Source organism: Populus nigra, chromosome 1, assembly GCF_951802175.1.
Source record: "Populus nigra chromosome 1, ddPopNigr1.1, whole genome shotgun sequence".
NCBI lineage: Eukaryota > Viridiplantae > Streptophyta > Magnoliopsida > Malpighiales > Salicaceae > Populus > Populus nigra.
Genome location: NC_084852.1, coordinates 27,259,641 through 27,273,593, shown reverse-complemented (window position 1 = coordinate 27,273,593; position 13,953 = coordinate 27,259,641). Strand labels below are relative to the sequence as shown.

The window sequence follows — 13,953 nt, the reverse complement described above, 5'->3', positions numbered from 1 at the left end:
ACTTGCAATACAATGAGGGCCAAAAAGCTAGTTTATTCTAGAAAAAGGATTAATTTTTTTTTTCATCACTCTAATAAGAGGATGCAGCATACATGTATAATGATATTTTCATTAGCAGGATAGACTCCTTAATTTCCTGACTCTTATCCTAACGAATTAATAAAAAAATCAATCTGTTTTGGTTTTGATTTCAGATTTGACAAACCAATAAAACCGAAATAAACCAATTTCTTTTAAATAATAATAAAAAAAACACAAGCTCAATCAGTCAAAAATATCTAAAAATGCCCAATTACTTAACCTATTGACTAATTAAATTTAACCAAGTGAAATCAAGTTTTTAAATTGATTATTTAGATATTTTAAAATATGATTAAAATTGTATTTTTTAAGATTATTTTTTTATGTTTTTAAATAATTTTAATATGCTGATATCAAAAATAATTTTTTTTAAAAAAAATTATTATTTTAACATATTTTTAAATAAAAAATACTTTAAAAAATAATCATTACTATACTTTTAAACATATTTTAAGTTTGATTTAAGGTATTATTTTTAAAAATAAAAAGTAAATTAAATTGAATTTTTAATTTCAAACCAAACCATCAATGCTCACCTGAAAAAGAGCTATGGCGTGAAGCAATGTCAAACTTAAACAAGGTTTCTTAAATGTGAATATATATTAGTCAAAAATAACTTTTTGATGTCAAATCTTGACAAGAGAAAATTGATTTCTGTTTCTGTCTTCCATCGTACTACTTTGGTAATCGGAATTATAAGAAAGGTTAGGTATTAGCATCTATTTGTTTTCATGCGTTTAAAGAGTGTTTTTCTTTAAAAAAAATAAAATTATTTATTTACTTTTATTTTAAATTAATTCATTTATATTGTTTTAACATGTTTATATAGAAATAAATTTTTAAAAATAAAAAAATTATTTTAATATATTTTCAATAAAAAACATCTTGTAAAACAACTATTATAATAAAAAAAATATAAAACTTAATTGTATTTATATGCTACCCCACGTAATAATATTCCACCCAACAGTTCACATGGAACCAACCACGCTAATATCATCTCACCAGGTGCATTGATCACGCCTGTCAGAACGCCAAAATTCACGCATCCCTTTGCCGATGGGGATCATTTATGGAATCATATGCAGCAGCAAAATTGGTTCTACGTGGTGTGTGGTTACTATCTCAAGATACACGTCTATGTCTTTTTTTTAGTTTGAAATTATAAAAATCCACTCTAAAAATATAGTCAAACAGCAAAGATGACCGGTTTAAGGATGAAATCAAGGATTTTACGTCAGCATAGAAACAAAAACAACAGAATCAAGATGGGTTTGGAAAAGGTTGCTTAATGCATCCTGTTCAATGAATGAAACCTGTTCATTTGCAGAGCGTATACTTGATCTCACGTTCATCTCTGCAAGAAAAAAAAAACCAGAAATGACATATCATTCAGGAAAATAACAGTTTGGTCCTTAAATAACTGGTGAAGCAGTAAAATCTTGTTTCTGCAAGTTATGCATGCCAAGTATCTTATGCTATCAAAACAATCCTAAATGTTGAGATGCATTTGACAAGAAAAATAACTAGGATGTCACAGAGGGGTCTGACCTTCCTTGATTAAGAATGGATGTCTCTATTTTATATGGAATCGGAGATACAAAATGGAGATCACATTCTAATTGTATTAGAAGCCATTTCTCCCTTGAAGAAGATTCCTGATAAATCCCTTCTATACCAGATTACATACTACAGAAAACTACGGGAGATGCCCTGATGAATTCGAGCGTCAGAGCACTGGCAAAAACGGAAATCTCCTAAAGAATTTCCTGCAAAGCCATTGGAGATGCAGTAAGGTTTGACTTCTGAATTACTCTTCATTGATGTGGAACCGCTGAACAAGTACATGACAGACATTATTTTGAAGAACAAGTCAGCAGAACCTAAAGCTGAATGGGTGGTGATTGCTATGCATTGATGTAAACAAAGGATAAGGTAGAACTCCAGAATGGAAAAACTTTCGGATTTTAAGTCCACACATGTCATAAATGCCACGTACAAAATATGTCAGAGAAGCTAGAGTCTATCTGTAATTTACAAGGCACATAGAATTAAGTGTTTACACCCTAAATGGTCAGCAGCTAAGGATAGTTCACAGTTTATTGCTATACCATTCCAGGATTTAAAACATTTAACAAACACTGATCCCTATATTATAGTTCTCCTACCAAGTTTCTTGGTGGTTTTACATGGTCAACATCCTTCGCCTATATTGACAATCAATTTTCCAAATCCTTGATGTCCTCCATGCATTCCTCTTTTAAGTGATGGGAGCTTCCGTTGGCTTGAATAGTTGATATCAATCCTCCGCCTTGCTGCACCAAACAACAAATTCTGATTATAATTTCAAATTTTCAATGTAAGATTACGGCTAGACAAGACAAAAATCAAAGCAAAAACTGTAAAGCATGTGTGTTTTGCCAAACGGCTTGATCATAAATGAAAGTGGCATTGTTCACTGCTTACAAGCTCAAGCTAATGGTTGAACAGAGTAATTTCACCTCAAAATATTGTTGTTAACCGCTTAGTATGTGAAATGGTAAATGAGAATCAAGGGAGCTGAGAGAAGAACAATTGGGCAGAGAGACATGGAAGAAGGCAAAGGGAAGATAAACATGTTGGGCACGTAGATTTTCCATAGTTCCAAAACATAAATTGTCAAACAAACACAAAGAGCAGCAGAGTTCGCTGCTGTACAGAATTTACTGAACCACAGATCAGATTTCACCGCTTTACAGAATTTACTGAACCACAAATTTAAGTTACCTAGAATCATCTAACTTAAATTTGAAATCATATAAATCCCTAAATGTCTGGCTCACCAAAAAGCACTTAGAGGCTCCAATATGTCCTATATCAGAAGAGGCAACACGTACAGAATCACACCTAAAGATTTTGAACTCTTTTGTCCCACAACCATAGCCTTATGTTCATACAATTATTCCCAGAACTCCTCTGTTTTTGCCAAAACATTTCCAGAATCGGTGGCCTCACTGCCTCTGCAAATATCACATTTTTTTTATTATTATTTCTAATGAATTCATAACTTATTTCCTGTGCTCTTTCGAGAAAAAAAAATTAAAAAAAAAACCCTGGGTTTAATGGCTACCAAATATTAGAAAAACGTGCATTGGATTGGTTGGACTCTGGTTTATTTGTTTAGGTACCTTAGTACCCTAATAAGCATTTAGTGCACGTGTGAAGCTCAGGGAATTGGTGAACCAGAAATACACATCATACGGAGGGAAATATCTTCATTGGCAAAGCTGAGTTGGTGGACAATTAAAAAGATCCTAGCTATAAATTGAAGTCATCTACACAGATAGAAATTGTCTCAACCACTGTCTCACAAACACACAGGACATGGCATTGGAACATATTACAAAACACAGTGAACTGCAAAAAGTTGGCAGAGAACGAGTCATCAGGATCTTTCTGATTTAGAATGTCCCAGATCAAAACTAACAACCAACTCTTTACAAAAGCAAACGATAATAGGATAGATCAGTAAGATTTTACAAAATAATAATAATAATAATAACATGCAACTAGATACATGAAGCAGTGCAGAATATACTGGAAGAGTGTACATAATTCTGAAATACTGAAAAGAGCTCTGAAATAGCTAAACAACTGGAATCTCTAAACTTACTTGAGGCTAACAAATAATGTTAGGAAAATTTAGGAGGAAAACAAATATGGAGTTGGCTTAGAGGCGTGAAAACACTATTTTTAAGGTGTTTATTTGTCCCACACAGAGACAACACCTCCAGGATACAACTAAGCCCTCTAAACCTCTAAAAGAATAAGAAGATAAGATCAAGAAAAGAATATGTCTTTTTGTTATGTTTTCTTTTCTGTATAGTAACATGCTTTTATAGACTTGAAAGATAACAATGAAACAGTATGACTGTTCATCAAACATTATGACTATTGATGAAACACTATGGTTGTTCATCAAACAATATGATTGTTGATGAAATAATATGATTGTTCATCAAATAGTATGACTATTCATATTAAGTTTCAAGTTCCAAATGATATTATAAATATCCATATAATAACATTAGGAAGCCAAATAGGAGAGTTTGTCCATCATAGCTTAATTTACTACACAATAGAAACCCACACTTAGAAACATTAGGAGGGAGTGTTTTTTTTCAATGTGGGATAAACATCTTTCCTTTATTCATTTACAAACTACACCAACAAATAAGAAAAAAAAAAATCAATATCAAGATGGTCCACTCCAGAGGGCCTTCTCTAAAGAGTCCTTTTTTTTGTTTATTTTACAGCCATCAATTACCGAAAACAACATTATATGTTAAAGAAACAATTCAAATCTTTTCCTTCCCTGGATCTTGTATAAATGGGGTTTCCCCTGACTAGATAAAAAAGGGAAACAGTCTTTCCTCATATTATAATTATCTAGCAAAAGTGTAGAGAACAATTAGCATGGAAATATTGGCCTAAAAGCTAGGAAATTTAACCTTCTATTAACAAAGATAACACTTCAGGATGCTCTTCCAGTTGCAAAGAAAGTCATTTGTCAACTCCTAAATTTATTCACTTCAAACTTTGTATGGCTACTTGACTTGGTCAGCCTAATAAGATTAAGATAAGCCATCATATAGACAGCATATTAAACTCTATTGTTGTTTCTACTCAAGCATGCACATCATTGTGTGATCAGTGGTGCATAAAACTAAGACCAATGCAAATGCAGGGCTATGAATCAGGAAATCCAGCAAAAAGCCTCGTTCATATTAAAGCTTGATGTTGTTTCCATCGTAGCATGACGTAATTTTAAAAGTATATGTGCATATGAATCGTAAATTAAAAATGAGTTTTGAATGCAGTACCTTCTAATCGTGCTCCTTGAAAAATGGAACCAAGTCTTTATGATACTTCCTGAAGGCTCCAACAACTTCCACAGAAAAAGCCTCATCCTCAGGGTAATGTGCAATGGGATCACATAATAGTAGCTGTAGAAGGTCCAGCACACTGCCAAGCGTTGCATGAAGAAAGTAAGCTGAGTATGTGACGTCGTATCCTCCTTCTTGGATGATAAGAAGGCACCCGCCACCATGTTATTTGCTTGACTATGAACTGTCCGTCCAATCTCTGTATACCCATCCATTGACAAGCATTTCCTTCCATTTGGATCAAACTGAAGCACAAACAACGTGACTTGGTGAGCAGATCAAAGTTTCAAAAAGTATTTTTTCAGAAATATACAACACAACATCTGAGAAATGCTCATCAAAGAAGCACAATGATATCTAGAGACTGGCAATCAAGGAGCTTCACAACAAACATGGACAGCGTGGGTTATGATGAAAAACAAAGGGACAAAATCTTTCCATAGAACATGACTAGTGGGAGTAGACAGAGAGGGGCTAGTGAAGGGGAAACTGAAGAACTGAAATGAGCAGGACATATGACATTGAAATATGTTTACAGCTCTACATGATGTAGAAATAGGAATAATGGTAGATTATAGATGAAGAGACCTCGAGATTGATAATTGAAGCCGATGTTTCTCTTTTCCTTCTCTTTTTAACTTTTTTTGGCTTGCAAAAGCTGAAAGTAGCAAGGCACATGAGACGGCTGAGTGAATTTGAGTTATGAGTACATGATAAAAAAGCATGCTTGTGAACCTTATACTTCAATTGTTCGGATATATTTTATTACATATGTGCATGTTTAATAGACCATATTGTAAAACTAGAATGCATATGATCACAGATTACCTCACCTCGTCACATGGTCACAATTTGACAGGCCGACAACCAAAACTATCATATCAGGTTCAAATTTGTGAATAGCTGGGACAATTAATTTGTTCATGGCATACTCGTATCCCCTGTCACCCGTCCCATCAGGAAGAGGTACATTCAAATTGTAGCCGAAACCATCTCATTCACATAGCTCATCAATAGGTCCTTTCTGTGGGTGAGATGAACCCCATGAACCATTATTCATATGAGTAAGTGCTCTATCTGTCCGATAGAATCCCTCTGCTGTTCCATTGCCGTAAATAACATCAATGTCAATAGCTACACCTTTTTTACACCCTGAATCTAATCCAAGGCCAATAGAACAGCAAGTCCTGTATTGTTTAGGAAGCAATACCCGTCTGCTTGTTTAGGTTGAGAATGGTGACCAGGCAGCCTAACCAATGCATAAGCAAGTTTTCCATGCCCATCAAGAATGTGCTTCATTGCAGATAGTGTAGTGCCAGCAGCCAGGAGTGCAGCATCCCATAAGTCGGGATTTTAAGAAAGTTCCAGCACAAATCACTTTTCCCCCTTGTTTATCTGCCTGAAATAGTTCATCTATGTACTTTTCGAACTTAAAATAAATGAGCAAAATCAAACAATGCAACAACCCAACATTCTTCACTAAAAATTAGCAAAAACCCTCTTTTCTTTCTACCAATAAAAGAAAAAATCTCCACGCTCTAAGAGCGTCCAAGATGGCAACTTTCCTACCCTTTCCAATGGGTTCAAGATTCATTCAACTAAGGGATTGCTGATCTTAATATATAGTAAGAATGAAAGAGTTACTTGGGGCTTTGAAAAGAGAGCAATTCAGAGACTTGAGCAGGCCTGCCAGAATGCCAAGAAATGTAAGGAGAGACGGGGCCTTTTCCTAAGTACAGAAACGATATATGTTCTTGATCCTGTCTGAGTTATCCGGTTGCTTTTTTAACAAGTCTAGAAACCCAGAGTCAGTTCCTGCGTCAAAAACTCTTTTTCCAGTTTCATGTCTTAGCACATGCCCTTAGCCTTACCTCAGTTAATCCACGTGTTTTATAACGATGGGATAAAGCATAATTATTAATTCTTTAGGAAGCTCCCCTAATTATATATATGGTTTTTATTAGGCGCTAAATCTCTAAATTAAACAATATTATCCTAAAACCAACATATTTTCATTGATTTGTCCCCTTCTATTTCTAATTTTATAAAACAATATTTTTGACTTGTGACTTACATATAACTTATAAGGGATTAATTTCAGGTACTAGAACACATAAAATCACAAAGAAATTACAGTTTTTCTTTTCTTTTCCTTTTGCATAAAGTTTCTATAAAGAGATACAGATTAAAAAAAAACAAAAATTATTTATATCTCCGTCTCAAAATCACAAAAAATGGAATTAATTGGTTTCACAATTCAAAAAATATTTAGGTACCTTTCATCAGTGGGGTTACATCAAATTACGCTCTAAAGTTAGCTAATGTTTTTAAAGTTACCGTTTCATCAACCCAAAGAAGAAGGCAGCAGGGATGGTTGTTAACTTGCATGGCATCAACATAGCCTTCCCTGCCCTTGTTCAGTAATCTTCCCTTCCAACCAGAAAGCTTTCCCAGGATATCGTTGCTCAGCAGGTTATCTATCAGACACAGCAAGAAAACTGCTAACAATCTTTGATGATTTCCACTAGCCATTCGCAGAACTACTGCCTTTTTGTGAACTCTTCTTCGCCCTTTGCACCTACAACTTCAATAAAAACCTTGAGATACTATTGTGCTGCATATTTATACTATTAGGTCCTGTGTAAGTCTTACAGAGACTATATTACTTTGTCAGGAACCCACCTGGCTCTCTTGACCACTCACACACAGAGATATATATATTTGGTAAATCTCACTTCTCAGATAGGAAATCGATCTTCCATTTCCAGGGACCAGACCTAGCCCTAAGACCAATTAAATAAATAATGTATTTGATCATATCTTATCCATCGATGGATTGCATCAAATGGAGGTTGAAAATTAAAAAATTGACTTGGTATCGTCTGCATGACATAAGAAACATAGGTTTAAATTTAATCATCCGAATGTACAAAAAATTACAAAACTCAACTCAATCCCATTAAAAAAAAAAAGCGTTTTACACACAACCTATAACATCAATAAACTCTATACTTGCTGTGAATTGTAACTCAGCTCACTTTAGGATTAGATACAATCCGTAAGTGTTTCATTTTAACTCATGAAGCGTATAAATTAATGAGGTTGTAGACCCCTTTGCTTCCTTGTTTTCCCCACAAACAAGTCTCTGGATTTGATCATACCAGGAACAATGCCAATGAGGGTTGTGTATGGAAATTGTGCTACAGCATCCCTTCTGCCCAGCGAAACAATTGCCGTAGTTGAACCTGGTTTATAAGAGGACATCTTTCGTTCTTTGCCTCCAGACATCAATAGCTTCAGATTCGCAGCTGCCACCAAAGCATGTTTTTGCGCCAAGTACCCTTGTTTGATTTCCTGTTAGATAACATTTCATAAAAATGAGCATTGGTTTGATTATCGAGTACCATAGATGCAAAAGACCATATCCTATTATTGCAAGCATTCTCAACATATAAAACTAAGACGCCTTTCCTTCTTTAGAATTACATGAACTCTAGTCTTCAGTCTTCTTTACTACAACAATTACCTAATTCACTATCACCATACAGAATACCTTGATGTCATATATGATATATACTGGCCATTTTCTCATTCAGCTGTGCGCATAGAGCAGCCTAGCTAAAGTGGACTATGATTTTGGTCACTATAAAAGCAAGCTTTTGAATCCTCCTCCAGCCAAAAAAGCACATCATTTCCAAATTAAACAAAAGGAGTAGAAGAGTAATGTCCCTGCCTCAAATATTATCCACTGGTTTCATCATCCATTAAACTCATTTTTATTACTGAAAACAATTTTAAAAACGCACAAGTTACAGTTAGGTTCTTCTGAACTCCATCGGTCAAGGTTAGTTACCAGTAGACAACAATAAGGAAATTTCTCAAATTAATGGTGAAAGAAATTTTATACTAAAATGGACCTTTTCTTGACTGATTCAATTTAGTTAATTTTTTCTTTGGTTTCCCGTGGGCCCATTAACTCAAGCCTCCAGATATTTGTGATATAATTTATGGTAAATAAAAGCATCCTAGCAATTTAAAACAACCCAAAAGCAAGTATTACAGATGGGGTTAGACTTACTGGAACATCAGTAATATCTCCAATTGCGAATATATTTTTTCGACCTTTGACCCTCAAATGCTCATCAACCATCAACCTTCCCCGACTATCCAGGTTACTCTTCAAAATAGTGCCCTCGAGCCATCCTGAACCCAGTGGTTTCCCGGTGCATAGGAAATGGCAATCTGCTCTGATACTTTCTCCAGCTGTGGTGTGATATATTTTGCTACCATTACTATCTGTAACAGAGTTCAAATCAACTCTCTGCTCCAATTTCACATCAACTCTCTTCGATGTCAGCCATTGCAGTGTCTTATCAGAAGCTTTTGGGCCAATAAATTCCAGCAACCTTGATCCACTATGCACCAGGGTAACATGTTTTTCTGGGAAATCAACAGAAATCTCTCCAGCAAGCTCAACACCAGTAGGACCCCCTCCAACAATCAAAACAGACTGAGCAGACTTAATCTTTTCATTTTCTGCAAGTGTAAACAAAAAGAAAAAATACAGCTGAAACATTTTTCAGGGACAATGTGCTCCCATTTTGTTTTAAATAATCCATGAAGGATTTAGATCAAATAGATGAAATAACACTTATGCCAAAATCATAACATGTTCTTTTTATGTGATTGTGAATTTCTTTTCCTTTCTTTCCCCTTTTTCTCTAAAATAAAATGCAATGGAATTAAATTACAAAACGCAGGTGGGCTAAATAAATTAGAAAACATAAACATAATTGACTCAGCAGGACTCATTCAAAACCAGTATCTTTAGAAGAAGAAACTTAGACCAGATGTTGCTCGACATGGAGTTGCAGTAGCAGCCCTAGAGCTAAAATGAAGTTTTGTTTGGAATATGCATTATAATAGCTATAACCAAACCTGCATTTTCCAAACTTTGCCTTAAAAACTTTTGTAGTCAAACTTCTGACTAGTAGCACCATGATAAAACATATGGTTTCGCAACCACACTTTTCCGAGTAGCAGTCCATGGAATTTAAGAATGAAACTGTGTGTGTGTGTTTCAGGGGGGGTTCGATAAGGCACAAATTAACGTTTGGTTTTACCTGCTTGGTATTCCTTAAGTCTTTCCATCCTAGTTTTCGGGACAGGATCCCTGTGGCCTGTGGCAATGACAAGATAGTCATAGGGAATGGAAAAGTCATCTGCTGTCAATACTTCCGTTTCAGTAATGCCAATTGCAGTAGATGTAACAATACGGCCATTCGTGTAGTAATCTCTGTGATTGATCACTGATCTCTCCCCAAATGATGGCTCCACCATTGTTCTCAAGTTTGCCCATGTGATCTCAAAATACTCCTTCCTGATTCGAAATTTATTTCCAGTTAGGAATTAGGACAGGCAGTTATTCTAGTTTCTTGAACCAACAGCAGCCCAAAAAAGTATTCTTGTACTTCATAAGAGTTTGCTACTGCTAATAAGCTAGGATTGACCCAACACAACATTAAACATCATTCTTTGAAATTTTCATTTCGCCAACAATAAAACAAACATGGGATTGTCCCAAATTTTACTAACATCTTCCCATTTAAACATACAACATAAAAAAAATTATAACTCACAAACAATTTTCATAGATATTTAGCAATAAGAAAAAAGGAACAAGAAAAAACATAATTAACTGATAAAGGGGCATAAAAGAAAAGGAATAGAGCACATACGGGTCAATAAAGGTGACATCAGCATGAAATTGGAGAGATTTGGCAAGCAAGGAACCAGCAATACCTCCTCCAATCACCACCAACCTCCTCTTCTCTGAACCCATTTCTTCCATTTTGATATTAAGTTCTGCAAGAATGAATTTTGGTGCTTTTTCTCTTGAAAGACTTTTTCTTGGGTTTATAAAGAAGGAAGTCAATGGAGCTTGTTTTACAATTGGTTTGCTCTGTGAAGAAGAAAACGGTTGATTCTAGAATTTTGGTTTCCATGTTTACCAGGTCATGTTGGCTGTCAGGGCATTGAATATTCCTTATCTGCATTTCTTTTTCTTTTCTTTTCTCCTTCAAGTTCTTTTTTTAAAAAAAAAATAATAATAAATGGGCAGAAGACCTCTTCTTCCTTCTAAAAACAGAGGACGAGGATTTGGTGAAAATGGGAATCACTCTTGGTAAAATAGTCGTTAAACCCATAATTAGACCTCATCCATTATCAAATTATTTTTTAAAATAAAAAAAACTTTGTTTTGTATATAAATTTTCTTTTAAAAAAAAGTATTAAGCTAACCAATCTATTCTTGTAATCGTGTTAACTAAGTCAGTATCAAGTTAATCTCTAAATTGATTCAAAATAAAATTCAGCCATAACAAGCTTTAAATCAACAAGTTACTGGATTGATTTGTTAAATTAGATTAGGTATAATTATGGATAAATTGGGCTCAGTCTGGTATGTTTACCTAGAAAATTTGAAACTTAAAACATGAGTAAAGTTAGGTATTTAATTTAATTGAATAAGATATTCCCCTAATAAAACTCAATTAACTTAATTAAACTCGATTTAAAATTAACCATGATAATACCAAGAATTCTTTTTAAATAAAACAAAACAATATTATTTTAAAAAAATAATTATTTAATTTTATCCATTAATTAACTTAATAATCTAATAATCCAAGTTTTTTTTAAGTCAGTTTCTAAACCGGGTCTAATAATTATTTCTTATAAAGTAAAAATAAAATAAAAATTGTAGGAGAGATTGAATATTGAAGAATCAATTTACAATCCTTAATTTATGTTCATTATTAAAAAAAAGTATTTTTTCTGTAAATATTCTCTTTTTTATTTTTTTTAGGAAATTTGAAATAATTATTGTACAGTTCTTGTTAATTTAAAACTAGAACCGTAATGGAAGTATAATGAGAATATTATAATTGGAAATAAAAATATATTTTAGGGGGTACAATTGGAAATAAAATATTGCAAGTAGTAATATCAGCTTCATAAATAAATAAATAAATAATTTAAAACACGATGAGCGGACCATTTCGAGCATCTCCGATTTATTCCTTCTACTGCTTCCAGATGACTTTTGGTGTTTGAGATATTCAACAACACAATAAATTTTCTTGCCATGATCTTGTTGGTTATATCTTATATGTATTTAAATTAATTTCTACATTCTAATAAAATATTGGTTTATCAGTTAACTCATTGTTATATATCTGAAAAATGGGAATACAAATTCAATCTTCAATAAATATATTTATTGAAAGAAGTAACTATAAACTCTGAACAGGATTAGTTTTATTTTTTAAAAGGATACGAGGATATCCAAATAAGAAATAAAAAAAATTAATTTTTAAATTTATCTAGATGACAATTTTTTTTATTTTTCTATTATTTAAAAACTGTCCCCAAAATTCTCATTATTCACACTAAAAATCAGTATCGTTCTTCATGTTCTCAATTGTTAATTTTTCTGCCATTTCTCTTTGTTTTTTGTTCTTAAAAATTGTTTTCAGAATTTTAAAAATGGATCCAAATCAACACAAAGGCAATATACTATGTAATACATTTGAGTGGTGAACAAATAATTTGATATGATCATAAATGTTTGTGATTTTTTTTTATCTCATGTGTTGAAATGGGATAATATTTTAGACAAACTCCATGTTAAGTTATTTAATATTGAAAAAATAAAAAGTTGGAAGAATGATATTGTGTCTCGTGTTGGACACACTTGTTTGAAAAATGTATTTTAAAAACTTTACATTTTTTTTATTTTTTTCTTCAAATTAATATTATTTTATGTTTTCAAATTATGTTGATTATTTTATGTTTTCAAATTATTTTGATGTAATGATATTAAAAATAATTTTTTTTTAAAAAAATTATTTTAATGTATTTTAAAATAAAAAGTTTTTGAAAAACAATTACTATCACACTCCCATGCATACTATTACTGATTCAATTCTAAGCTTCACAGCAGCAATTTTTATGAAGCACACGAAGCCTACAAAGAAGAAACTCTGATAAAGCTCGGTTTGTGGGTTAAAGAGTATAACCTGAATTAATCTCAAAACAATGTTATTTCAATGGTTTTTTTTTAATGAAACATTGTTGTTCTAGATTTAAAAAAATAAAAAAAATGAAACTATGTAATTTTATAAAATAAAATAAAATAAAAAACTTTTGAAATTAACTCAATCAAGTCTTATATAAAATTAACTAGGTCAATTAGATTACAAGTTAGGCCATGTTTGTTTCCCGGAATTCATTTTTCGAGAAATCACTTTCCAAACTTTCTTGTGTTTGTTTGTTACTAGGAAAGTTGGTCAACGAAAAACACTTTCCGGTCAACGGAAAACACTTTCTGGTCAACTGAAACACTTTTCGGTCAACGGAAAACACTTTCCAGTCAAAGAAAAATTTGGTTTGGTTTCTAGGAAAATGTTTTCTCTTTTGGCTGTGTTTGTTTTCCGGAAAGTGATTTCCGGAAAACCACTTTCCAAACTTTCATGTGTTTGTTTGTCATTGGAAAAGTTGGTCAACGGAAAACACTTTCCAGTCAAAGGAAAATTTGGCTTGGTTTTCAGGAAAGTGTTTTCCTGAAAAATTTGGGCGGAAAACACTTTCCGGAAGTTGTGAAAAATTTAGAAATGTCATTATTTGCTGATTATATCAAATTTAATCCTCAAACTTTTGATTGCTATATATAATTTGTTTTGAATATTTATTTTTCAATTTCTTCTCTTAAAATTTAATTTTTATATTAATTTTGATCCTTATTTTTATAATTGCTATTTGCTTTTTCCTTATCGTTTTTTTATTGAAATTTTTTATCTATCAAATTTGATCCTCATTCTTTTGATTTTTACTTATTTTATTTGAAATAATTTATGAAATGTTAATTATTATTATTTTAATTTCTTCA

General features: G+C 32.7%; 1 protein-coding gene and 1 pseudogene across 1 annotated transcript; both read right to left on the bottom strand.

Annotated features, from left to right (window-relative positions):
• Window positions 1-5,835: 5,835 nt before the first annotated feature.
• LOC133680951 (histone deacetylase 8-like) lies at window positions 5,836-7,538 on the bottom strand (annotated as a pseudogene).
• Window positions 7,539-7,893: 355 nt separating this feature from the next.
• On the bottom strand, window positions 7,894-11,115 carry LOC133681040 (uncharacterized). Its single transcript, XM_062104126.1, has 4 exons — window positions 10,745-11,115; window positions 10,130-10,386; window positions 9,085-9,542; window positions 7,894-8,360 (listed from the first exon to the last, which is right to left on the bottom strand). Exons 1-4 carry the CDS (start codon window positions 10,855-10,857, stop codon window positions 8,100-8,102), a joined length of 1,089 nt encoding a protein of 362 aa, XP_061960110.1. The 5' UTR covers window positions 10,858-11,115; the 3' UTR covers window positions 7,894-8,099.
• Between the last annotated feature and the right edge of the window lie 2,838 nt (window positions 11,116-13,953).

What these genes read in the sequence shown, in the direction of transcription:
- LOC133681040 (XM_062104126.1), bottom strand. Translation starts at nt 10,857, where the DNA reads ATGGAAGAAATGGGTTCAGAGAAGAGGAGGTTGGTGGTGATTGGAGGA. An exon ending in GATGTCACCTTTATTGACCC is followed by an intron (nt 10,387 to 10,744) that starts GTATGTGCTCTA and finishes ATTTCGAATCAG; the next exon opens with GAAGGAGTATTTTGAGATCA. An exon ending in ACTTAAGGAATACCAAGCAG is followed by an intron (nt 9,543 to 10,129) that starts GTAAAACCAAAC and finishes TTACACTTGCAG; the next exon opens with AAAATGAAAAGATTAAGTCT.